Source organism: Vidua macroura, chromosome 4, assembly GCF_024509145.1.
Source record: "Vidua macroura isolate BioBank_ID:100142 chromosome 4, ASM2450914v1, whole genome shotgun sequence".
Classification (NCBI taxonomy): Eukaryota; Metazoa; Chordata; class Aves; order Passeriformes; family Viduidae; genus Vidua; species Vidua macroura.
Window position 1 is genome coordinate 35,581,366 of NC_071574.1, and position 27,406 is coordinate 35,608,771.

A 27,406-nucleotide genomic window follows, 5' to 3' on the forward strand; every position below is an offset into this window, starting at 1 on the left:
GTTTTTCAAAATATAAAGTAGAAAAAAATACCATTTTCTTTTTAAACATATACACACTTTACAAGAAAAACATATCCACATACAGAGTCAAAAGCAACCTTTTGTTTAGATGTCAGATTAATCTAGATGTAAAATAACCTAGAATAAGAAACTGGCCACTGACAGAATATACAAAAGTAAAATTGAAGAACTGGAGTTCATTTTAACAATACTGATTAAGTAAGCTTTCTTTCCAGGACACTGTTAGAAAATAGGAATATTCTACCCAAATAGAAAGTATTGCCAGGGCTCTCCAGAAAAGAGTTATTTACTCTCAATGGGATTAGAGAATATTTAGGTTCACTAAGTATGCTTGCAGAAGGAAAAAATAAGACCTCTACCACCAGATGGTCACAGCTCTGTATGACAAAAACTGAAAAAAGTGCTTAGGACTTGCCAAGAACTATAGAGCTCATCTTCAGGCTACCCAAATATAGGAGAAGTAACAAATCTAAACCCTGAGGGTACATTCAATTTGAATAAAAAAGGAGTCAGACTTCAGAATAAAAGCTACTGTGCTGTAAAACTACTTCGGAGTGTGGCATTAGTGGATAAACTGTTCTCTGTAAGGAAAATTGTAATCCATTAATTTTAAATCACTGAAATGAGATGGCATTGGAGGTTTAAAACAAAATACAGTTTCTGACTCCATACAAATACCACATTTTTTTCTAGTTTCACTGGAGAATATAGGAAGATGGGAATAAACCTACTTGTAACTTCCTTCACACTTATTCAAAACAAGTGAAGTTTCAAGAGTGTCAAAAAGCAAAATGGCAAGAGTATCAAATTTAAATGAACCTCATAGAGACAGAGGTATCAGGATCTAAAGTTAACACTTCCTATCCCAGTCAGATTTTTGAAAAGGTTGCTGAAACACTCAAAAAGTAGAAGATATCATAGAATCACAGAATGTTTTGGGATGCAAGAAATCTTAAAGATCATCTGGGTCTAACTCTCTTGCCATGGATGCGGAACCTTTATGTAGACCAGGTTACTCAAAGCCCCGTCCAGCATAGCATTGAACACTTCCAGGGATGAGGCATCCACAGCTGCTCTGGGCAGCATTTTCCTGTGGCTCACCACCCTCACAGTAAAGGGTTTATTAGGATTTATTCTTAACATCTCATCTAAACCTCCTCCCTTTCACTTTGAAGACATTCACCCTATCACTACACGGCCCTTGTAATAAGTCCCTCTCCAGCTCTTTTGCAGCCCCCTTTAGGTACTGGGAGGTTTCTTTAAGGTCTCTCCAGAGCCTTCTGTTTTCCAAACTAAACAACCCCAAATCCCTCAGCCTGTCTTCACAAGAGAGGCACTTCAGACCCCAACTGTTTTCACAACCCTTCTCCATACTTGTTCTCTCTCATCTATGTCCTTCTTATGCAGGGGGCCCCAGACCTGGATGCAGCATTCTGGGCAGAGTATCAAGAGAGTAGAATAGAGAAGGAGAATCACCTTACTCAACCTGCTGGCCATGCTTCTTGTGATGTAGCCCAGGATGTGGTTGGCTTTCCAGGCAAGAAGTACACATTGATGTGTCATGTTGAGCTTCGCATCCACCAACACACCAAGTCCTCCCCAGGGTGCTCCCAGTGCATTCTCCACCCAGCCTGTGTTTGTGCTTGGGGCTACCCCAACACAGGCGCAGGATCTTGCACTCAGCCTTGCTGAACTTCATTCATGAGATTCACACAAGCCTATCTCTCAAGCCTGTCCAGGTCCCTCTGGATGCCATCCTCTCCCTAGAGCATTATGATCACACCATACAGCTTGGTGGTGCTGGCAAACTTACTGAGGGTGCCCTCAATCCCACTGTCCATGTCAACAACAACGATGTTGAACAGCACCAGTGCCAACACCACCCCCCAAGGAATGCCAGTCTTCTCCATTTGGACATCAAGATGTTGACCACAACCCTTTCAGAGCAGCCATCCAGCTAATTCCTGGTCCCCTGAGTGATCCACCCACCACACACATCTTTCCAGTTTAGAGATTACGATGTTGGACAGTGTCATATGCACTTCACAGTTCTCAGAAGATGGTATCAGCTGCTCTTACTGTATCCACCAACATTGTAATCCCATCACAGAAGACCTGTCACCAATCACTTAGAGTTTCCAGGAGGAATTTCTCCCGGACACTTAAGTAAGACTGACTGACCTGTGGTTTCCAAGGTCTTCCTTATCTCCCTTTTTAAAAATGAGGGTTATGTTTCCCCTTTTCCAGAAGGAACTTCACCAGACTACCACAGCTTCTCCAAGTATGACGGGTAGCCGCTTTGCCACTTCCTTGGATGCTTCCCACAAGACCCACAGTTGTATCTCATTAAGTCCCATGGACCCTCAGTTTCCTTAGATGGTCTTATATCTGATCTTCTACAGTGGGTGGCTCTTAATTCTTCCAGTCTCTGCCTTTGCATCCTGCAACTCAGGCCAGTGTGACTGCCACACTTCCCAGTGAAGACTGAGGCAAGAAAGTTGTGGAGTATGTCAGCCTTCTTCATATCCTGTGTGACCTGGTTCCCTGCTTCCTTCCTGAAAGAACCCACACTTTCCCTAACCTTTCTTTTGCCAGTGATAGATTTTCCTGTCGCCCTTGATATCCCTAACCAGATTTATACTTACCAGAACTTCAGCTTTCCTCACCTGATCTCTGACTCTTCAGACAATTTCTCTTTTCCTCCCAGGCTACTTATCCCTGCATCCACCCTCTGCAGGCTTCCTTTTTGTGTTTGAGTTTACCAAGCAACAACCTGTTCATCCACGCAGGCTTCTCGGTGATTTTGCCCAAATTTTTCTTTGTTGGGATGCATCACTCCTGAGCTTGGAGGATGTGATCCTTGAATATCAACCAGTTGTCTTGGGCTGCTCTTTCCTCCAGAGCTTTATCCCAAGGTACTCTGCCAATCACATCCCTGAAGAGGGCCAGCTCTGCTCTCCTGAAGATTAAGGTAGTGAGCTTGCTGTGCATCTTCCTCGTTGCCCTAAGGATTTTGAACTCCACCACTTTAGGGTCACTGCAACCACACTTCCCTTCAGATTCACATTCCCCATCAGATCCTCCTTGTAGTTGAAAACAAGGTTCTGCAGAGCACCTCTCCTCTCTGGCTTCTCTATCACTTGGAGAAGGAAGTTTTCATCAACACATTCCAGGAACCTCCTGGAATGCTTATGCCCTGCTGTGTTGTCCCTCTAACAGGTATTGGGTTTGTTGAAGTCCTGCACAGGAACCAGGGTTTGTTAAAACAAAGCCACTCCTATCTGTCCATAGAGGGCCTCATCCCCTTGGTCTTCCTGGTCAGGAGTCCTGTAGCAGCCCCCACTACAATGCCCTCCCTTTAATCCTGACCCATAACTCTCAGTCAACTCATCTGCCCCCAAGTGGAGCTCCATGCACTCCAAATGGTCATGGACACAGAAAGTGACACCCCTTCCCCAGTTTCCCTGCCTGTCTTCCTAAAGCCTGTATCTTTCCATTCCAACACTCCAAGTCACAGAAGCTAACAAAAACCATCTCTGTCATGTCAGTAAGATCACACCCCTGCAGGTGTGCACACATTTAACTCTTTGTTTAATTCTATGCTACGTGCACTAGAATAGAGGCATTTAAGCTGGTCCCCTATGAAGTTAACTTACTAACTGGAATTCTTTTGTGCCGCCCTTGAGGCCCTCTCCTGTTGCTCTGCACACCCTCTCCAGCCTCTGGCTTCTCCTCTAACTCTGGTAGCAAAGTGTTAAGAGAGGGATGGATTGCAGCTCCTCCTTCCCAGCAACTTGAGCTCAAAAGCTCTCTTCACCAGCTTAGCAAGCCTGTGACCAAAGGTACCCTTCCATATCTAAGTTCAACTGAAAGAAACACTAAAGGAATAAAAAGTAAACTCTTAGATTTTCCTGCAGTGTACAGTACCAATTATCCTTTGCTTTTAAACATAAAATCACTGATGATCATACTAATATCTTAATTTCTCTGAACAATACAGAGCACCAATTTTAATTCACATGCATGTATAAAAGCTGTGTATTTTAAAACAGCACGTACTCCCAGCTGTTCAAAATTTCTTTGCTCACTTTACTCCATTAAGCAAAGCTTCCATTTAATGCACTCAAATTACTTTTTAAAATTATTCTGCATTTTAAACATAATGCAGTCTACTTTGGATTCTCCTTTCTAGAATATCTTCCTGAGTATACCCTGTTGCCCAAAATCATAATTTGATTTCACAAGCTAAAGACAAGCACTCTTATAATCCACAATAAAAGACTTTTTGACTAGCTAGAAAAATAAATTCAAATCACTGAATGTTTGCTAAAAGAACTGCTCACACACCTCTCTTCTATTCTGCCTGAAAGAGAACTAATGTTTTTTAGTCAGGATGTTTCAGGTGTTAATAAGCCACCAAAACCCATCTTTAGCCTGATGCCTCTGTCTTCACTCCCATCCCCCTCCTAAAACAAAGTCCCTTACTTAACACTTTACATACAGAAGACTCATACTTTGAACTCTCATTGCCTCTCAAGCTAAGGCTATGTAGGACAAGAAAAAAATATCTGCAGTGAAAGCTGCTTCACATCAGAAAACATGGTGAAATAGTCACGACATCTACTTTTTTCAGTTTTTGGGGTATTTTGGGCTAAAATCTCAAGCTTTTATCTCTGCATAGGTAGTTTAATACACTGTGGAATTCCCTTTTTTTTTTACTCAAAAACAAACAGTTGTAGTAGTGCAAAGCCTACAGGTTTACAGTATTTTTTGTATGTACAGTAGGAACTTCATAAATACTATATAATGCATCCCTAGATTACTGGATATGGCAGCTAATACACACAAAGTGTTTTGTTTACTTCATTTATTGTTCTCAGTTTTTTTCTCCTTTTCTTTCTTGTTTTCATATTTTTCTCCCGTCTAGCTTTCCTATGCATGGATATATCTGTATATTTTTACCTTGTATTTGTGTTCTTTTCACATAACTTATGAAGTAAAGTGTTTTTTTAAACTCTGGCCTTATCTGTTTTCATTTCCTCTTCAGAATTTACTACCTATCCTTCAATTCATTACTCTGATCAACAGCTTTTGAAGGTTCTCCCTGAAACTACGGAATATAAATGGATGTGGTTAACTGAGTGACAGAAGAGCAATTCACAGCTACAAAGTTACACTTCCTTTACAATCTACAGCACACATAAGAATGTTCTTGCTGTAGTTCCCTGGAGAAACCAACATCCACTCTGCAGACTACAGCACTACTGCAAAAACAGATTTTTTGACAATATATGCACCTATGCCCCCTTCAGAGAAAGTACTGTAACACAGTGCACGTGGGGCAAGGGAAAGAGTGTTCTGAGCCATTCATATCCAGAGTGCATTAACCAGCACTGTCTTCAAGGACCGACCCACAGCACACTTAAGTACTCCAAATATTGCCAAGAATTTCAGGTCATGCCCTTTATCAGTGCTCCACCATATATAAAACACACTGCAATATTTCACATTTAAACAAGCTAATCTGGAGATAGGACACTTCTGTGAAAAAAAAATGAGAAACAATTGATTAAAAGGATATAATGTATCTTCTCTAACATAGCTGCGGTCATTAAAAGGTATTAACTGCTTATAAAGCATATTGAGTCACCAACAATTTTATTGAGCACCAAAGGATAGAAAAATAAAAATCCAGGAAAGTTCCTGTAGGTGATAACTCTATTTTATTCTTTAGGAAAAACCTCAAACATGACTGGAAGTAGAAGAATATTGAAACAAAATAATTAATTTTTTAGTAACTACATAATAGCTATACATGTCATGGTTAAAGGTTTCCAACTTCTTTTAGCAATATAATGCTGCACTGTAAAAATAAAATAATGTACATATATGTGGGTTCAATACTTTATTCTTCACATGATTAATTTACAGAATAACAAAGAATTGCCTTTCCATCAACCTGTATAAAACACCTAAATATGGAGACTATTTGTACCTAATTTTAGCATTTCAAAATCAGCTGTTCCATCTGTACAAAGCGTCTAGGAACTAGCCTTCCTCACAGAAAAAGGTGACCACTTTGAAAGGATGATATGTCACACACAAAATCACAACAAAAAAAACTGTTTAAAGCAGATAGCTGTCCCCATTTACCATATAAAGTAAGTCTGCAGAGAACATGCTTATGCTAAGCTTCTACACTACTGCAGTTAGGCAAGACAAGTGTCAGCTTCACCTCCTGAATAACCATGTCACTACTCAGTAGTTCTTTGGCCAAGCAGGGAAACCCTGCTTATCAGCCAGCATACAAACCCAGCAGTGCTTTACCTGGACAATGTACCTGGACGAAGTGTTCTTTGTTTTGCAAAATTTATCCAAAAATACAACACTACTTTTCCAAATGTGGCTATTTCAGAAGGAATGGGAGAGGGTAAGCATTTTTTCTTGGCACCTTTTGAAATCAAGGCATTTTAAATCAAGGTAGCAGTTTTAGGCTGGAATATTAAGCAACTCCATACAAAAAGAAACAATACATTACTATCACAGTTGATTCAACCTCCATTAGAATTGGCTTTCTGCAAGCTAGCAAAAACAATTCATTTACATCTGGGTTTTTTTTCTCTGAAAAAAACATTGAAAAATCTTCAATGTTGATATTTTTTCTAGGCAAAACAATTCATTATCTCCATTTGTAACATAGTAATATCTAATTTACATTCTATTCCTAAGGAAAGACAAATTGATGTCTAGCCCCAGGTGCTGGTGACTTGATAAAGAGAAATAGGTGTAATGTAAGGACAGAAATTAGGTAAGAAAAATAACGGGAAAGAAATCCCTGGTTGCTTAAGAAATCAAATTAAGTGTCCTGGCACTGAATAGTCTTCTTAGTTCAAACAAAAGACATAATTTTATTTCTAATTTTTTCCTAATTTTATTTCCTGCCTAGTAATAATTTTAACAGAAAAATTAACACATAAATATGCATAAATTATACAAATACGATTTCTCAAATTTTTTCCACTATTAGGGTGATATATGTATCTATCCATGTGGAATTGCACGATATCCTGACATCCCTGAAAAGCAGCATTCTTGTTATCAAAACTTTTCTTGAACTGGTTCTTTCCTTTTTCTCAGCTTTTCAGGATTTGTATCCCAATGGCAAAGATACAAATAATGATAGAAGTCATGATGGGCTATAGAAAAGGATACCTTTTTTTTCTTCACTTCTATTTCTTCTACCAAAACTTTTCTGAAATAAAAATTAAAATCTTCTCTTGCCTTATCACAGGACTCTTTCTTCCACCCGAGCACAAAGAAATGCATGAAGCTTTCAGGTAATTGACTTCAGATTAAAGCAAAACACCTCCATGAAGACTACATTCATAACTATGAAGAAAGACAACAAATTATTGTAGGGTAATAATTATCTACATTGGAAATGTAGATAATGAATGTACAGTTATCTACAGTGGAAATCATCTAGAGCAATTCTACCAAGAATTATTCAGCACTGGAAAACTTGACAAGACATATTTCTGCCAACTGACCATTGTCACATGTGATCATGTAAACAACAAAAAAATATCAGCATGCAAGAGATGAGGAGGGAAACAGGAAAGAAATACAAGAGCAGGAGAGACAGAAACGTTGGTCAAATCTTCACATCTTGGCATAGCAAAAGTAAGTCAAGTATTTACTATTTGCAGCTGTACTTATGTGCACACTTTGAGACCAAGATACCAGGGTTAGAGATGTACAGGAACAGAGCACAGACCTTGAACACACCACACAATCTGATTTGAGGCAGAGATGGTAAAAGCCAGTCAGAAAAAATAACATGGTCATCTAGAGCTTGAAGTCTTTTCATTCCTCTGATGATAATGCTAGCAATTTACTCCTGCCTGGACTGTATTCTTAGTGATTCAGATGGAGGGAGAAAGAAATTTCGGTATAGTTTTAAAAGGCTCATACAAGGAGAAAAAGTGAAGAAGTACCTCCTGAGAAAAAAACTTAGGCGCTTGGGAAGCAGAATTTTTACTCACAGCAGGTTTGCCCTTTCAAACAAGTATAGTATCCATTTTAAACAACTCTTCCTATTAATTGCAGCTCAAATTACGTGGAAAAGGGATGACCTTTCAGGAGAAAAACTTCAGCAAAATTTCTCTCTCTCCAACTGTCACATTAATCAATGCTGAAAGGCTTAAAAGCCTTAAAAATGTCTTACTAATTCTTCTATTTCCAGATAGTTCACAATGAAAAACAGAAAAGAGTGTAATGTACAGAAACACAGTTAACAAAATAGAAAGGCTACTGTAATATTAACCAATACCTCCTATTTTAACAGAAATTACATCAAGACTATTATGTAGACACTTGAGGAGTCTTAAGCTTGTCTTAAACACTCTTATAATAATAAAGTGTCATGGACAGTGATAACAATATCCAATCTCAGTCATGTGCTTTTCCCTGTGATCTTTCATTTTGGTACTTTGGGGTCGAGCTCCTCATCTCTCCTTACAGGAAAAGGGGAGATGCAATAGCCTTAAGCAAATTAAATTACACCTCTAATAGTATTTGAACACACGTCAATTTCCCTTACGCTGCTTTATCTTTGAGAACCTTGAAGAAACACATCAATAGGAAGAGGCTGCTCCCATTTTGATGCTCAACAGGCAAATTACTTATATACTACATGCATACACAGCAGAGGATATGAACATCTCAAACAATGCTTTCAGTTTGAAGTTTTATCCTCTCTCCAATCACTGTCAGAAACAGACAAGGAAAAAAACATCTCTCCCTTCTATTTTAAAGTTTTCAGTGTGTGTGCACTTATTTTCCTCTCTCAATTTAATCCTTCTCTTTGCTCTTCATTCTTTACCTTAGAAGTGAGGTTAACCATGGCCAGAAAAAGTCTAACTTAACTTCCCTCAAATATTAAGGACTCTTTCCTCCCCTCATACCTACTTCAGTTGCTAGAATAAAAAGAGTCAAAGAAAACATGTACTCTGAAAATCAAAAAACTCTTCTAACCTTTGAGGGGTCCTGAATTAAGTCCCAGCTGAAGTATCAAAATTCCTGTAGCAGTAGAGCTGATTTATGAATAGCATTAGTAAAAGGAGTCCCTGATCTGCATGGGCTCTTTTTCTGATACTTACAAGTCTTTGGAGAGCTCTGAAGCATTACTGAAAGAAAAAAAAATCTGAAATATGTCAAATACGTTCTTTAAAAAACTTTATTTTTCATTTGAATTAAAATTTAGTTACCAAGTTAAAAAAAAAAAATAGGACACCAACAACTGAAATATTTTTTGAAATTTCAGGTTTAACAATGAATAGGCTAAATATTTTTGGAATGTTTTTAATAATAGTAGTGATTTTCAGTTGCCTCCAAATAATTGCACACCAACAACCTACTTTTACAACATTGCCACTGAACCTTCTTTGGTTTTGGAAAACAGCAGTAATACATATCCTGCTAGCCAATATACATACAATTGTTTAGTGGTTGTTGTTCAAAACTAAGCTCAGTGGACTAAATCCTGCCTACAAGCAAGCTGGCTAACTGTTCTGCATTAAGTTTTCACTTGGAGGTGGTAAAAATAAGGCTTATATTAAGCTACTTTATACAAAGGCACTCAAGCACTTTTACACAAAATGTGTAAAACTACATATTTTGTTCAAAGTACCACATAGATCCATCTGCAAACCAAATTCAAATACCAAAATCACTGAAAGTGCGAGCATATATTGCTTTTTTAGGCATTGCTCAGAAATAGGATAAACTTGCTTGCTTAATGCCCTGCATTGCTAGAGCTATGCTATTTCTATGTTATTATTATTATTACCTCCATAGCCTCACTCGTTACAGGCATCTCTTGAAAGCATTTTGCCACCTAGATGCACCTTTAGTCTCTCCACAGGGAGATACCAGAAGGAGCAGCTAAAGCATTTGCTCTCTATACCTACTTATTTTACATTAATCATCATATACATGTATCAGTTGTTGCTAGCCATTTCATAATCAGGACTCAATTTAAAAGATTACTCTTACTTCAGAAAAATATTAAACTGTTTCTGTAACTTTTCAACATGAAATTCAAAGATGTATTTCCATCACTGATAGAAAAAGTGCTTAGTAGAAATTAATACCCATAGGAGTGATAGATGCCCTGATGACAAATACTTTTTTTAAGCAAATAACAGAATTTTAGTAAGATCTTCCATTTTCATTTGGAGAGAAGTTAGAGAGAGGTTCTCTCTACTTGCTGTAATTGATACAGCAAGGATAATATGCTGTTGATTTATCACAAACTGATTTAGCTCTTCTTGGTATTCACAACTTAAATGAAATATTTCTATATGAGACAAAAGTTTTAATTATACACATGACAAACTTAACAAGTCCATATTTTTGCAAGAGTCCTTTTAAAGCAAAACAATGCAAACTTATAATTTTTGACTGCAAGAGAAAGAAAAAAACCAACAAAACCAAACAAGCAAAAAAGCTTTTAATTTTCCTACAAACTTAATTTATGCTACATCACATGTGGCAATATATACAATAGAAAGAACTTACACCATCCTTTCCTCAAGTTTAGCTCTGTAATTAGAACTACAGAAGATGTAAAAATGAGCATCCAGCCCCATCTTTTTTTTTTTCTTGCAGTCCAAAAAAGAGAAGAATATCTATCCCTCCGGCTTACAGTTAACAGTTAAAGAAATTTTATACCACAAACTCCACCAAGTGCATATATACTCACACACTAAAAAAATAACCCTGCTCCTCCTGCAAACAGCCACATATTTGCCTTGCTGTTTTGCACCTAAATAAATCTAAAACACCTAACATTGGCTTTAAAAATCCAGCTAAGAAGAAATTACCACACTGTTGCTATATTTTACATCAGTGAGAATATCCTTCTAGTGCTTGTTGTATATATATCAACATTTTATTTTCCTGTTTCCCCTTGAGAAGCACTCAGCTTCTTTTGTTCCATTAGTTATCTAATAAAGCAACACAAAAGTAAACACAAGACACAAAGATATGAAAAAAATTGTAGTAGACCAATAAAAACAAACAGTAAAATATATGAAGATGTAAAGTATATGAAATTGCTCCTTAAAACCAGAACAAAAATACTGAGCATATTTATTTTGTCCCTTAAAATAGACTAGGTATGCTAAAGAATTATTCACCAAGCAACCAAATCCAAATGCTAACTTAATAACAAGAAAACTTAATTACGTGCAGCAAGTTGCTGCTTCTTTGGGTTGCTTGGTCATTTGGGTTCATTTGGGTATTTTTAAAATACAAGCTAAGAATCACATACAATTCTACATATCACCAAAATCCATCAAGAAATGTGATGCCTACTGTCAAACCACACTGCAGTATCACACTTTTAGTCCAAATCAGTGATATGGGGCAGCAAGATACTGACAGAAACCACCAAGAAACACACTGCCCACAAATAAACTGTAGTATTGTGAAACACCTAAGAACTGCAAGTGCCTAACAGCACCCACACATAGCAATACACCGCACATTTAGTTTTCAGCAGGTATTTTAGAGGGTTTTTTTTTCAATAGTCTGATAGAGTACACCATTTTTGTTCTTAGGTCAGAGTTTTACCTTGAATTCACTATAACCCATGAGAACCTTTCACATTTAACAGTATTTCTGGTGATTTTTTTTTCCTCACAGATAGTGCTGTGTAACAATTAATATAAGTCCATGAGCATGCAACTAACTTTCCATAACACATTTCTCTAACTTCACTTTCTACAAAAAAAATCTTAATGAAGGCAAATTGACTGTTTACAGTTTCAAGCATTTCAGCAAAAAACATCATATTTGCTGTAAATAATTAATTTTACATCAAAAAGTCGACATTTTATAGGAAAATGATACCAAAATCCCACTGGATAAGCCTATTTTCTATCTAGAAACTGTGTGCTTTCTACACTTGTTCAATTTTAAAGCTACTTTCATCTTCTGCTGAATTCATCAATAGCCCTACAGAACCTGAAACAATTTCTTATCAACACAAAACTTTCCCAAGATACTCAAAAAACATACAAATCTATTTCAGAATAGTGTTTTCAGAGCAGCAGCTCTAGCTGAATGCAAGCACATAAACTACAGGAGCTGGCTGCTAAAAGACACCTGGCCCATAGTTCATGATATTCAAGCTACATTCCATATCATAAGTGCTCCCCTCAGATATAAAAAAATTGAGGTCATGCTCTTGATTTCTGCTGTCCTTGATTAGTTATTGTTTATTGTTCAGCAAGTTATTGTGGAAGACCTACAACAAAAATGTATCTGCAGAAGTAAGTTCATAAACAAGGCAAGTTCTACAATTCATGTACTGTAAGCCAGTGTTCAAAATAAACTGTTGATTTGTGTGTTACAGAAATATTTAATTTTAAAAGAGCTACGTCACAGGAAGGGGTGAGTTGCTTGTGTCCAGATATAAAGGAAATATAGAATTTTTAGGCACAGAAGAGTACACTAAAAAGATGGGATACATGGCTCCAGTTGCAGAAGCTGAGTACCATTTTAAATTCGAACACAATCTTAATTTTAGCTTTACTGTTTAATACAAAATTTTGAAACATGTCCAAATAAGATAAACTACATTAACTACTTAAAAGATTTTGGGCTTCTTGATGTATATTCCTCTTGAATAAATGTTAAAATATTGAAAAGGATAGTGTTTTCTCAGGGTAGTTATACCTGCAAATAACAATCAAAAGAAATTAATCTACATGTTTTTACACATCTGATCTGATATTTACTGGCACTAACATTATTTGTTCCTGCACAGCAGATCCCTCCACAAATTCTATGCTTTGGATACTTATACTACCTTAGTAATGAGGAACTTAATTTAAAAGAAGGTTGCAAGTTTCAGTGGTCAAAAAAAAACAGTGGTTTTAACATTTTCTTAAAAAAGAACCAAATCATTTCAGACACTACAGTAGTTTGACAGTTTATCGTATTTCCTTTTTTTGTGTGTATGAATTGGGAATTGGACTGTCAAAGTAACTGGTGCTACAATTAATCTTTCCAAAGTAGCAGAGCTTAACTTTCTGAAACGTCCAAGTAATACTGTCGTATCAAACCCACCAGTAAGACATTACCAAAAGCAAACAATTCAACCATTTCATCTATTAAAAAACAACTCCACACTTTTGGGATGAACAGCAAAAATAGAAACTGGCCAGATAATAACAATCTTAAAACAAATTAATAATCTTACTTAATGGCATCACAACAAGTGATTTCACAGGAAGCTTGTTCACAGGCTTACATTAGCCACAGACCTAAACTCTTCGCTGGACAGAACAGAGAGCACTCAAGATGTGAGACATTCAGATTCAGTCTGCAGAAATCAGTCCCAGTGGTGATTAACCACGATGACTGCAGTGTCAGTTTGGTTCAACTGAGAAATCCAGTGTCAGATCCCTTCAAAGACTGATACCAACCTATCCCAGCATTGGTCAATGATACTGGACTTGAACATTGAATCTTTACAATATAACCTTTACAATGCTATTTTAACAAATCATTATACCTGACCATTTCATCACTGATATTTCAGGATGCACTTAACCTGTTTGAACATTAATGGTTGTTGTGAAAATTAAGACTTGGCACTTAGTCTTATTTTCATCAGGTTACTAAGTGATTTAAGGAAATAAGCAAGCTATTTTTAGTGTAGTAAAATACAGACTCCTAGAAATTAACTTGGAATCTGATCTAGTGAAAGAATCACATAAAGTCCACTTCTCCAAACAAACACACATAGTAGGCTGCCTATAGAGGGTAACTAGACATCCATAGGGTAAGAACTCTGGGTACTTAACTGCCTTTGGCTGAATATTTGCTCACAAATTGTGCAGTTCCATTCTCAGAAGAAATCACGAAACAATACTCATGTGATCATAAACCAGCAATTTTTCTTTAGAAGCCCTCTAAATTGCTCTTAAGCTTTCTCCCAAGAATGCTGAGTTAATTGCTGTGTGCAAGAAAGTAGAGAGAAAACAAAATAAATCGAGCAATGGCAAAGAACTAGGTGAGAAACAGTAAATCAAAGGACAATATGGAATAATTATTTAATATTTGTGTTATTTTTTAACACAAACTTTTCTCAGAAAGCTAATACATAGTGTTTGAAGATTTCAGGATTCTTCCCTTTCCTACAAATCTACTTGGCAGCCAGTCATTACAAATACCTGTTCCTAACAACTCAAGCCAAAAATCACTCAGAACAGCAATATACAGCTAAAAAACAGTATCAAGTCCTTAACTAATTTTACACTATTGGAGTAAAGCTCTTAACCTCTTTTTAATCCCCTCTAACTTGATTAATTCTTAAACCTTTGTCCTAGTGAACGATCTACACCTTTTACGTAACATTTTCTGTGCCAAACTGCCCTAGTTTATAATAAAAATTAGGTACATAATTTCTTCTAAATGAATAATAAAACCAAAAAAACCCCCACCAAATGACAAAAATATGAAAGCACCTGTGTTTTGAAAAGCAAGAAGGCATTATCTAAGAGTCATAGTCAAATTTCATAGAATACAATCACAAATAAAACAGATTCTTGTTATAGATATTTAACTTCAGCGAGCACATGATTCACTCAAATCCTTCTTTTAAGAAACTTGAAGTTGCAGGAGGAAAGCAGGAAGACTTCCTGACTTATACAGGCTACTTGTCAGAAAGGACAAAAATAGAATGAGTGAAAAATTCTTCCAAATTCATGACCTAAGTGATAAGATCTGGAATTCTGAATTGATACTCAAGTTTTTTAGATAAGATGTTCTATTTCTGATACAGTGCAGCTGTACTGCCCAGCTTTCCACTAATCTAGGTTCAGGGAAGGTGGGGAGTCTACAGTCTCACTAACTCCACCCCCAAGGATGGCTGGTGCTGTCCTTCAGTTTCAGAGTTTATAGTCTCATGCATTTAACTGTTTAAAACAGGAATGATCTCGATCATTTAGATTCAGGTTGAAAAAGGAAGAAATTCTTCCTTCACCTATTTTTCCAGTTCTGTCATGCCAAATACATAAAAATGAACTGGTGTAGAAAAGGCATAAAATCACTTGTTCTTGCCTGGAGACTCCAAGCAATACTAACACTTGAGATGTTTATGGGATTGACCAGGGACTTGAACCTGGTGTAAAGGTTCAACAGAAAGGGACATTTATCACTGTGACCAGTGTCAAAGAAATCTCCACGTGGATAAAATAATTGCTGCAAATCCCTACAGCTGATATAAGAGCAATACAGTTTTGACTTTCATTTTATCCTTGATTTTCTGGTCAATGTCATAAAAGGAAAGTGACAATATATTTTGATTTTAGTGAAAAATTTTACACATCAACAACCCATTGTGTTGCCTAGTCAAGGAAGGAAATAACAAATAGTTTAGTAGATTTCTGAATAAAGATGAGGAAAAAATACAAATGTTAGAAACATCTAGTGACTGAGTAACTTCTTAAGAAAATAAATGTGAGACAGGTATAACAGAACTTCACTTAAGATGAACGAAATAAGCAGGATATACCATAATATGAACAGAGATTAAATACGACTTCAAAAAATTTAGTTACAATTACACAATTGTATATCTTACCTGAACCTGGTTTTGACTTGTTCTGCCTACAGATTCATACCTTACTTGGGACATCTAAGAATTAACAACGCCAGATGATCAATCTACTGTAGTACCAGATGAAAGAAACAGCTACTGTGTAAATCCATCTCAGTACTTTGTTTTGCCAGCAATCCTGTGATTTCCCACAGAATTAAGCCATGCAACAGATGCTTTAATACCTCTGACAAAGTAGGTTACTCAGCTTTCATTTTTAACAATATTATCTATATAAATGGCCTTTCTGACACAGGATGAAAATCTTGCTTCAGAAATATTGTCCTGCTATGCACTGTGCAGCTTTTTTAATGCTTGTCTGACTTTATTTCTACTTCACAACTGTCACCCTCCAATTTACTTGGCTTTCTGTACTGTTTTGCACAGTGCAACATGTGATTCAGCAGAAGGGGAAAGCAGAGTGATCACACAATCTGCAATTCACTGTAGGAGCTGGGCATGTAAAGGCAGCACAGAGGGACCTACACTTACATGAAGCAATGCAGCAAATGAATCAGATGCAGACTTTAAATACACAAACATAAATCCTTGAAGATGAATTAGCCAAAATGAAATACTTTGATACAGGTCAGTGAAACTGAAAGATTTTTTGTACCCACACCTTGCAAATGGCTGAAGAAGGGAAGCAGGGGGAGGAGCTGCAAAATAACAATTTATTCAGGAAAATAATTTATTGAAAAGGAAAATAAAATCCCCAGTCAAATATAGTAACTTAATAAAGAAACAATGTTTTACATTGTACTCCATAAGTTGCAATGAACTTGTAATTCTCTTATACCTATTAAAGCAAAAAGAAAAATAAAAGAAAAAAAAACAAACACAATAATCTTGATATTTACCCTACTTTATACCACGAGAGGGGTCTTTCTAATGAAAAGGACTTATTGGATGGATGACTTAATTTGCTCTCCAGTTCAAGTTTGCTTTCTTTCAATTTTTCAACGATGCAAAAGATATCCAGAATTCTGTCTTGTAGACTTAACGGTCAAATAATGATTTCAAATAAGCAGACTGGCAAAGTTCCACCTCTCGCAAACATCAGTGAACATATCCTCAGTGACCTCGATGAGACAAGACTCCCTGCAAACCAGGTTCAGATCCAGTCTAATACAACATCATCCCAGAGAAACCCAGAGAAGATTTGATAAAATGAAGAAAAGAGAAGAGAAAATCTTCAAGGAGAAATGTTTCACTTCCTGTGAAACACCTTTAAAAATACACTATTTGAACAACTTCCTTTAACAATTCAGACATTATAAGGTTGGCTGACTAAACATCCCTTTGAAATTATAATTAATTCAGCATTATGAAGATTATTTTCTTTCTTTTCCTTCATTTTCCTTCAATCAAACACTTCTCTTGATCAACACGAGACATAAAATAAAACATCACGATGTCTTTTGTTTCATCCCTATGCTTGATTACTCTTGGCAGGTTTTTTTGGTCTAATGAGCAAGCTGTTTGGCTACAGCTACCTAAGTTAAGACAATTGAAAAATTAATTTCTCAAATCTGAAAATACATCTACTTCATTTTCAAGCTTAAATTTGTTTTATTGTAGTATAAATGAATGATGCACATTGACATAAATTAACTCAGTTGTATAAATACTGTGAAAAATGTTACAGCAATAGAAATTTTAGCTTCAACTAGTAATTTTTCAGTAATTAAAAAAAACATCTTTCTGATACAAATAAACAAGAGTAGGATCTGTGTATGTGGTAATTAAGCATGTACAAATTACTAACCTTTATCTGCATTAGAATAAAAAGCATAGATATCTGTAGAAGCAGCAGCAGTAAACAGATATTACTAACCAGATGAACTTTTTATTATTAATAATGTCTGACAGCAATTTACAATATTTTAGGGAAAAGTATCTCCTAACATTCTCCCACCTTTCTTGGAGAAGCTGGAGTTCAAACAAACATTTTCTTGATAATCTCTACATGTTTGTAGCAATACTTCCCTTGTTCTTATGTGATATTTATAGGAATGTAAAAAAAAAAAAAAAAGATGTAGTTCTTCCAGTCAGTGAGCTGAAACTATTGCATATAACTGCCTCACAAATCTGAGATATGAATTCAGAATTATTTCATTCTGCACACCACAAACATTGTTAAACCCATGTCACCTTCAGTATATATCCAAAAATGATCTGCAATAGATGGGATATCAAATGGTAAAATAAAACTGCAGACATGGTGAGATTGGACCTATAAAATACTTAAAATATTCTTTGAGATATTTTGCTCCTCAGAATGAGGGATAGACAGCATAAAATCACTTTACATTTTTATTGATCTGAGGTACCAATCAGCATAAGCACGTGTGTGCCCTCCCACACACATGGCCTCATTCACTTATTAAAAAAAAAAAAAACACCCCACACAGCAGCTCAACTTTTCCATCTGCTGGACATCAAATATTCTATAATATTAACTCTGTAATATTAGTATTTTTGTAAACATTCACCATAGGTAAAAATCATGCAAGACAGAAGGGTATGGTAGCTTTTGTCCAAACCACAGTTCTACCACTGTGTAGAACCCAGTTTATAAATCCACATTCAGTACTAGTAAAGAACATTGATATGTTTTGAGGTTCTATTCATCTATCTTATTCCCTCAGTACAAATCCTTCCTCTCCATCTTTATGAGACTACATCCACAGATCTCAGAGAGAAATCTCATGATTCATAATCATGTTACACTTAAATTGGCTAAGACATTACTTGCAGTAACTACAAGGCAGTTTTGGGCATATACTCCTGCATGCTTTGAGAGGATTATTTTCTTTTGAGGAGCCCATGAAGATCAGTGGATATCACAGGTGGAACCAATTGCCTCTTTTTCTAATGTAATTTAGTCTTAATAGTATAAAGAAATTCTGTCCACTCATACCCCAAGTACCAGAGTTCAGCAAAACAGGATCTTGTAACTGCCTACCAAGGTGTATAAATATATACACTTGTAAAAATAAGCACACTTAGGAAAAATTTAACAGTTTAACAGTTTAGGCAAGAAATGCTAGATTGAGTAAGATTTAGAAAAATAGTTATGCACTTAGTGTGCTTTAATCCAGTTCACATAAGAAATATTGTGCACTATTTGCAATACAGTGAGCAATCTGACAGCCCTTTGCTGGCTTTGTAAAGTAGGAGCTCTTCACATTCATGCTTTTTGTTCCTGGATGTTGGAAACAAGGTTGCCTACCTATGTCTTAATATGCTTAAAGACTTGAACACCAGATGTATCCTGGTGACTATCTTAATGAAAATTCTGAAGCCATTTCTCTATCTTCCTTAAGATTTGAACTGGCTTGCATTCCAACATCAACTGTGATTTTTCACATAAAAGCAAATGGCTTTTATTGACAACGCACATGAGAAAATTCTATGAAGATGGTAGAACAGAAATCCTCTAAAACAGCAAATTAGCATAAGAAAAATCAAGCACTTATTCCAGTCATTTCATATTTGGGCCAAAAAGGAAACAGTTCCAGATCAGACCAATATGAATTTCAATGGTATTCTTCCTTATTCTTCTGCAAAACAGCATAAATCTGTTGCCTAGATCATCTGGGAATATTGCAGCTAATTAATTCCCTCATAGTGCAGGCCTTAGAGAGCAAACCTTAATCTGTGCCAGTAGCACACAAACATTGCTGAAACCTGAAATGCTTTTGCCAAAGTAGAATTTTTGGGTGTAATATAATCTGTGAAGATGTAAGTAAATAAGCCACTATACACAGGCAAGCATGTTGCCAAATCCAATGGTCTACTCTGGCCCTAAACTTGAATATAAAGAGTTCTCAGAGCTTGACACTGACTTTCTAAATCTGACTAAAGTGGTTAACTTTCTCTGTTGCAAAAGGCTGGAAGGCCACTTTCTACAATGGATTCTTGTCACTCCTCCTTTACCTACCAAACTATTGTTTTCACTTGTAAGAATCACTGCTTGGGTTTTCTCCTAAAGTGATGTTCCAGTCACCAACACAAGCCCTGCCAAATCCTCAAAACATATATGCATCATTAAATATAGATCCCCACACTCTTCATATTAATAACTTCCTGCTGCTTTAATGAATAGCTGGTAGAAGACAGATCATTTTTCACATGCAGTAGCATATAACAAGGAGTAAGTTCTGTATTTCTCACTGCTATGCTACAAAGATTTAACAACTGGAATGAATTTCACCGTCAGGCGCAAGCTCAAAAATGTTAAAGGAGTTTGTTTTCAGTTGCATGTAGGCCCCAGTGTAAGTGTACTACATGAAATTGTTTGATGACTTGCAGACATTTTTAGAGAGATACTGAACAAGCTGCAAACTGACAGTCTCTTCTGAGTCAATGATTATGTATCACACGAGAAAATAAAAAATTAGTTCATAAGAATTTTCTGCAGCAAAACGTCAAGCACTGGATAGTCTTTAATAACAATATATTAAGATAATACTTTCTGGAAGTGATAAAATACCAAAAAGTTTGAATGGTTTCAATCTTTTAAACCCATTCTCTTATTGTGTTCTGTTAAAGCAGCCACTTGCAAAGATAGTAACAGAGAAGTGATATCGCATCTTCATCGTAATGTGAAAAGCTTTGTCATGGGTTATAATTTCATTCTATCTCTCCTTGTGTCCTGTCCAAGGTTATTACCTTAAACTGCACCACTTTTTTTAGGTACATCATTAATTCCTACATAATTTTTCCTACTGTCATCTATCAGTGTCAAATGGGAAAGTAGAAGTGAAAAACCATCAAAAAAAAAATCTAACAAATAACTAAAGATTGTTCAAATTAGGTAATGCCCAGTGAAGCTCTGATCACTGATATAACAAGCCACTAACTTTTCTCTTTCAGAAATAAAATTTCAAAAAATATGAAAATTACAAAAACTTTTAATACAATCCCCTATGCTAGCATTTACTAGCATTGCCTCCATAGTATTTGTTTCTAAAGCAGATAGGCACGATTTTTAGCATTAGGCATAGCAGGACTTTGAGATGCAGAAAAAGAAACACTCAGTAGTTACTAAGACATTTAAATATGTCAAGACAAATAGGATAATAGAAAAACAACAAGCAATAGGAGAAACACCATTCCAAAATCAGTATCAAAAAATTTAAATAGGTCTACATTGGAAACATTAACACAAAACAAAACTAGAACTATTTTATTAAAGTACTTTTTCAATACTGATAAAAAAAGTGAGAAACACTGTGGTTAGAATAAAAGCTTCTTTATGCTTTAAAACATGGGAGTTGCTCTAAAGCTAGGTTCCAAATAAACGTACCAGGTGCTGAAAGATTTTCGTTTTTTCTTTCAGCATATCTTGCAGGGAAGGGAGGGCGTACAGGGACAAGGTGGACACAGCAGGAGTCACAACAACACGGACATGACACAGAAACAACACACAACTGCTTCAACTCAAAGGAGTCACACTCAGAAACTGGCCAACACTTGTGAACGCACCAGTCCAAGCTATTATTTCTCTTTTCTGCAGAGAGTTACATCAAATGCTTAAATTACCACAAATTAATAGAAACAGAGGAAATAGGAAGAAAGCATTAATGGCATCAATCTAAAAATATTCCAATTCTGCTCAATCCACTGTTTTGAACGTTTTGCCATCCCTTACAAAACCTCTCAGGCACCTTTCTCTTCTGACTGTAAAGCCAAGATAGCCTATGCAGTTTCTGTTACTGTTACCATCTATTTGTGTATTACAAAGCTATATGTACTACACTATAATAAGCACAGATGGCTAGAGTCAATCCCAATAAGATTTAATGGAAAGACAAGAGAAGGCTGGGTATCCATAGCCACCAAATAACCTACAGCATATAAAATAAAGATTATTCTTCAGAGAAAGGAGATAAAGATAAGATGAAACAATGTTATCAGCTTTACTTTAGATTATGAGGGCAATCTAAGGAAAAGCACATTACCATTTACTTAACTTCTAAACGTCAACTATATAAAGAGCTTCCAAGTTAATGCCTTCCAAGACACATTTAAGAGTTCAATGTTAACAATAGTTTGAGATTAGCAGACTGCCTTTCAGACAAAAAAAGTATTTGGAACTAGAAACAGGCAGCAAAAGCAGACCATAGGAAAAGTAATCCTGTGAAAGAAAACAGGAATCCATACTCAAAAATGAATTAAAAGCACGTAAAAATTAGATGCCTTTGTCGATAACACAGAAGAAAGGAAAAATTAAGATTTCCATTACTCTTTCCCATTATAATTTGTTACATTCAATCTAGAAGTTATGAACAATTCAATAGCTTCTTAAATTTCCTTAATTAATTAAAATTAATACAAATTCCTAACACTTTCCCATATTTTACAGTTTAAAAAAGAGCAGTCAAGTCCTTATTAGCTTCATTTCAAAGGCAGTAATTACAGGTGAAGGTACAAAATACTTCTTCTGTCAGACCTCCTAGGCTTCAAAACTTTTCTTCCTTCACCATATTAATAAAACTCAAATCATACCAAGTAAGTCATGGAAAAAAGTGACTGACACTACTTTAGAAGTGCCAGTTTCAGGCACGTGGAAAAGAGTCAAAGCCCTGTTTGCAAAAGTAGCTTTACATTATTACAAGACCTTGGTTTAACTTAGGTTTAAATCAACATAAAGAAGAAGCAGCTCATCTTTCATGTTTTCAATTCCATTTTCTCCTGACATCATGATCATGACATATGTATGTTGTAAAAGAGCTGCTGTACCCAATAATAAGGTTTTTTAGCCTGAACCATAAAAAGTACTCAATAAATAAGACCACCAAACCTTTTTTCACAACTAATGAGTTAACATGAGTTATAGAAAAGACCATGAGTGCTGCACTATCCAATCCTAAATACTGACTTCCCCGAAAGTACATTTAGGATCCTCCATAAATTATGAGGGCTTCTTGTCCATTGCAAAAACCTTGTTGAACAGAAGTCTTCCTCCTCCTCCTCCAGTAAAGTTACTGGTACTCCACTCTGGAAGCATGAAAACCTTCCAAATATTTACATGGTAATGCCACAATGAAGTACAAAGAACTTATGATGAATCCCTTTTAAAAGGGCCTTTGGTTTACTCAATTGTACAAAGATGTAGTTGTGATCCACACAGAGATGTTCTGCTCACAACAGTAATGCACAGTTGGCATGGAGCTTAACTGAGTGGCAGTGTTTGTTTTTGAGAAACCTTAAACCTCCAAAACAGACAAGGGAATAATTAATGCTGGCTATTACTGAATTGCTATGGAGACCTAATATTCAATTTATCTCCTTTCCAAACACAGAGGTTTTGTTTCCACTAATGTTGAAAAAACATACTCTTTAAATACTTCCAAAAGACTCCTCTGGGAAGCCAACACAAGCTGCCTGAAGTTGCCAAATGAAGAAGGCAATACATTTGATGGTCAGTGTGAGAACACCTCACAACAAAGGAGAGTAAAAAGGAGTACTACCAGTGCAAACTTCCTCTTCGTAGCTGATTGGTTTCAAGGTCTGTTTAATTTTCTTCTACCTTCTTCACCCTTGATAACTGTCATTAACACGGTGGGATGACAGTTAACACTGTAGTATGACGCAGCTGGTTATAATGATCAACCAACCCTATTATTTCATAGCAATACTATGACACAGTTGAGTTGTGGAGTTTATTTATCAACTTAAATTTGAAAATACATCAATCACTTAAAGTATATATCACTAACAAGTTAGAGCCCAGCATCTCTCTTCCAGCAACAAGTAAAAATTTACCATATAAAATACAGTGGTTTTAATGAACACAAATGCACAAGACACTTTGCAAATATCAATTACTAAAATGAGTTATTCTATAGAATCTTGCTTCATTGTATTTTAAAGAAATTAAAACTAAAATTTCTGAAAAGAAAGCCTGAAAGATTTTCAGATAGTGATACAACAGACAACTACAGTTGCATGCAATTTTGTCTAACTGACCATAAAGATATAAAAAGACAACATTTTTTTAAATTACAAAACCACTGTGTTTTGCTCTAGAATTAAAAACACCACCACTATTTGGAAAGTAATCTGAAAGAGAAAAATAATTGCTATTTTCCGATACTCTGTTTTTCTGCAGGTATTTACAGCATTATGAGTAATGAGGGTTTGCTAGGTAAGATTTAGGATGTCAAAGTAGGAGAGTATAAATGTACTGCCATTTCTTGATCACAGTTTTCAAAAGGAATAACCTTTATTTCAGACAAACTACAGTATTTGTGTATATATATTTATCAAATGTCTAGTGCTATCATCATAGGTAAAACCATTACCACAAGGCATTATCAATATAACAAAATATGAATGAAGAAGATACCCCTAACAGCATCTACAAGCCTGAAATAAACAGAGGATACATTTCCATGGGCTAGAACCTCCCAGCATCCTGACACCCCTGGCTGCTGAAGCAGCCTAACAAGGCAGCTTGGAAAACCTTAATAAACACATCAACCCTGAGACTTATTTTAATGACAGACATGAATAGTTGCAGCTACTCAGCAACTGGACTGCAGCAGCACTAAGACAGGGTTGAAAACTCTTCCTCCCCCACACTCCAGGCAAAAAATAAACTTATCCTTGTATAGAACCCAAAATGGTTTGACTTGCACATACAACTTAAGGGAGTTGATATTTGACACATCCCATCTCCCCTAGCTTTAAGAGAGAAAGTCTCCTATTTAGAAACAAGACCATTCTCAATTTTTGCACAAGAAAAAGTGGGAAGGTAGGCAGCCTCTAACACACATCTAGTTTCCCACTGTTACATGTTAAGGCACAGTTCTTGCCTAGACCTACTGCATTATTTTCAATAGATTTGTCAGAATGATCAAGACCTTTCAAAAGAAATGAAGAGTCAGTTACAGTTCTGCCTGTACAAAGTACTGAAAAGATCTTAGCTAGTAATCTCATATTAATAACACTTAGTGACAAAACTGACATTTTAGAGTATGTTAAGAGAGCTAGGTTTGAGGGTTGGCTTGGCTTTTTATAAATAAAATATCATATCCTGGTTTATCAGGTTCTGTAAGGGTTCCCTTGCTGAATGACTGCGTTCTTTCTCACTGTGATCTAAAACTCTTAAGAAACTGAGCCAATGAGCCAGAAGTCAGGGTCATTATCTTTCACATTAATCAGTCCTGTCAGTTAAGTCTTAAGTTAAGCCTTTAAATACTTCTTTTCACACCAGAATTCCATCTCACCCTTACATCTGTAGGGTACTGAAAGCCTGCAAAAAATATCCTACTCTGACCAGAGAATTAAATTACAAACACAGGCCTTGCATACCTTGTTTTTAACTCTGCAAGACAGCTACCCCTACATATGTTTCAAATGCTGCTGTCCTGTTCCTTAACAGGAGGCCACTTCTGAATCACTAATCACATTGCTAATCACAATTTCAAAACCAACAAACTACAGTCACACAGGTAAATTTACTAATTACATAAATGCAGGATGGTAAAACTTCTTCACCATGTTATATTTAAGTATGACAATTGATAAATGTTCTTACAAGGTATTTTTCTAATGCATTCTTGTACAGGTAGATTAACACAATTCAGCAGCAGGGGGTGGTGGGTTTACAGTTGTATGTTATGAATTACTGAAAACTGCCCATGCTTTATAGGGAGAGCCTTGTAATATTAAATAAATATTCCAGACTGGGTACCAATCAATAGGACATAAGCATGCTGCACAAGAAATAAAGCATACTCTTCACTGAAGCGTCAGCCTCATAAAACTTACACAGTGTAGAAATAAGCCAGCATATTTGCAAATTGCTTCAGAAGAATCAGTATGCAGTATTCCTCAAAGCAGTCACTCTTAAAACCCTTGGGGACACCTACTTGTCACAGAATAAATTATCTGGCTAATATCCAATATTACAGTACACGTCAGTGGGCACCCAGGAGACGGGCATTAGAGAGCACTTAGCTTCCTCAGCCTTGCAGGTTAGTCCTTACATAAATGACTTTGCCCAATTACAAAACATAACTGATGCCTGTATTTTGGGGTTTTCTAGCAGCAGCCTTTAATCCTCAAACATTTGTATAGCACCAGATTTTCACTTGTTTTTTGTTTTTTCTTTTTTTTTCCCAAAATCACAGGTCCCAATGCACAGCATGCTGAACTGGTATTTTTCACATGAACCTAAGCTCTTTTTTTTTGAGATATTCAAGGCAAAAAAAAAAAAAACCTACTGATTGGAACTACTGATTGGAAGTGCTCTCAAACACCAGAATTATGCTGTTTAATAAAAACTATTGTGAAAACAAGTTCTCCCACAACTCTAACTAAACTCTAGCTCTTTCCCAGTTGCTCAAGAAAAATAGCCAAGTTTGCATCCCACAGATATAAAGCTAGAAAATACAGGCATCACAAGACACGCCAGGTCTCAGAAAAATAAGAGACTTCTTGGAGACATTTACTTCGGTTTGCTACAGCAAACCGCAGTCACCAGCAGGCTGTAGAACAAGAAGAAACCTGTTGCCTCTGAAGTTGAAATCCAAATCAAAGCTTTACATCAAATCAAAGAAATCCAGTAGGTTAAACAATAAAAAAAACAGAAAATTATTTTGCATGGTTGGAATTCGGATTTTTAAAAGTGACACCAAGGGACGCAGGATACTGGATGATCAAATAAAATCTTTTCCACTGAAAGAAATGTGAACGACTTTCGAAAATAGGTTGCGTTTCACTCAACTTGCAGGGAACACAGCCCGAACTAGGCGCACAGGCGAAGCACGCTGAGGACAGAGCCACCTTACAGCGGCAGGTTTCGTAACTGATGAGATTCGGGTCAGGCTGGGGCTGCTGCTCCCGGGCTCCAGGCACGGCGCCCCGGACACCGCGCACCGCTGCGCCGAAGCGCAGCACCGCCGACACCGCAACCCCCGGCCGTGAGCGCTGCCCCTTCTCCCCCGCCCTGCCTGCCGGCACTAATGACAGGGCACGGCGAGACGCGGCGGTGCCGGCCGGCGCCGCTGCCAGGTGCCCGGGGAGGCAGGGGGCTCTGTCCCGGGCGGGACTGGCGGAGCGGCGGCGGGGCGAGCCCCTGTCCCGGCCCCGCGCCCCCACCGCACCCCTTCCCGCAGCGGGACGGGAAACGGGAGGAGGGAGGACGAACGCGGCTCTCCCCCTCCACCGCCTGGCGCCCCGCGGGGCGGGAAGCGGCTCCCGCGGCCCGGCCCGCTGGGCCCCCAAGGTGCGGGCTGGGCGCCCCGCACGGCCGGGGCACGCCGGGCGGTCCTGGCCGCTCCGCGGCGGAACGCACCGGGAACTGCCCGGCGGGACCCCCATCCTCCTCGCCGAGGCGCCACAGGCAATTAATTAAGAATTAAAATTAGAGAAGAAGGGGGAAAGTTGAGGCTGTACCCCAGTCCCCGCTCCCCAAGGGATGCCCTACAGCCTGCAGGAACGGAACCAGCGGGAGCGGGCTGGGCGCGGCTGCCGGCCGGCAGGCTGGAAAGGCTGAACTTACGTCTCGGAATTTGTTCCACTGCCCGACCTCCTTGTCGTACTGGGAGATGGTCGTGAGCCATTGTTTATCGTCCAGAAAATTGCCGCTGTCCGGTCTGCCCCCGGCCGCCGCCGCCGCCGCCGGGCTGCACCAGGCTGCTGCTGCACACACGCACACCAAGGCTGCCGCTGCCGTGAGCATCTGGGCGAGAG

The 27,406-nt window shown here is 37.4% G+C and overlaps 1 protein-coding gene across 2 annotated transcripts in view; it reads right to left on the reverse strand.

Annotated features, from left to right (window-relative positions):
• SPOCK3 (SPARC (osteonectin), cwcv and kazal like domains proteoglycan 3) overlaps positions 1-27,406 on the reverse strand; it is a 163,745-nt gene that overhangs the window by 136,127 nt on the left and 212 nt on the right. For both annotated transcript variants that reach the window (XM_053976232.1, XM_053976233.1), the window contains exon 2: positions 27,216-27,395. In XM_053976232.1, the coding sequence (XP_053832207.1) occupies positions 27,216-27,395 (180 nt within the window). The remainder of the gene's footprint in view (positions 1-27,215; positions 27,396-27,406) is intronic.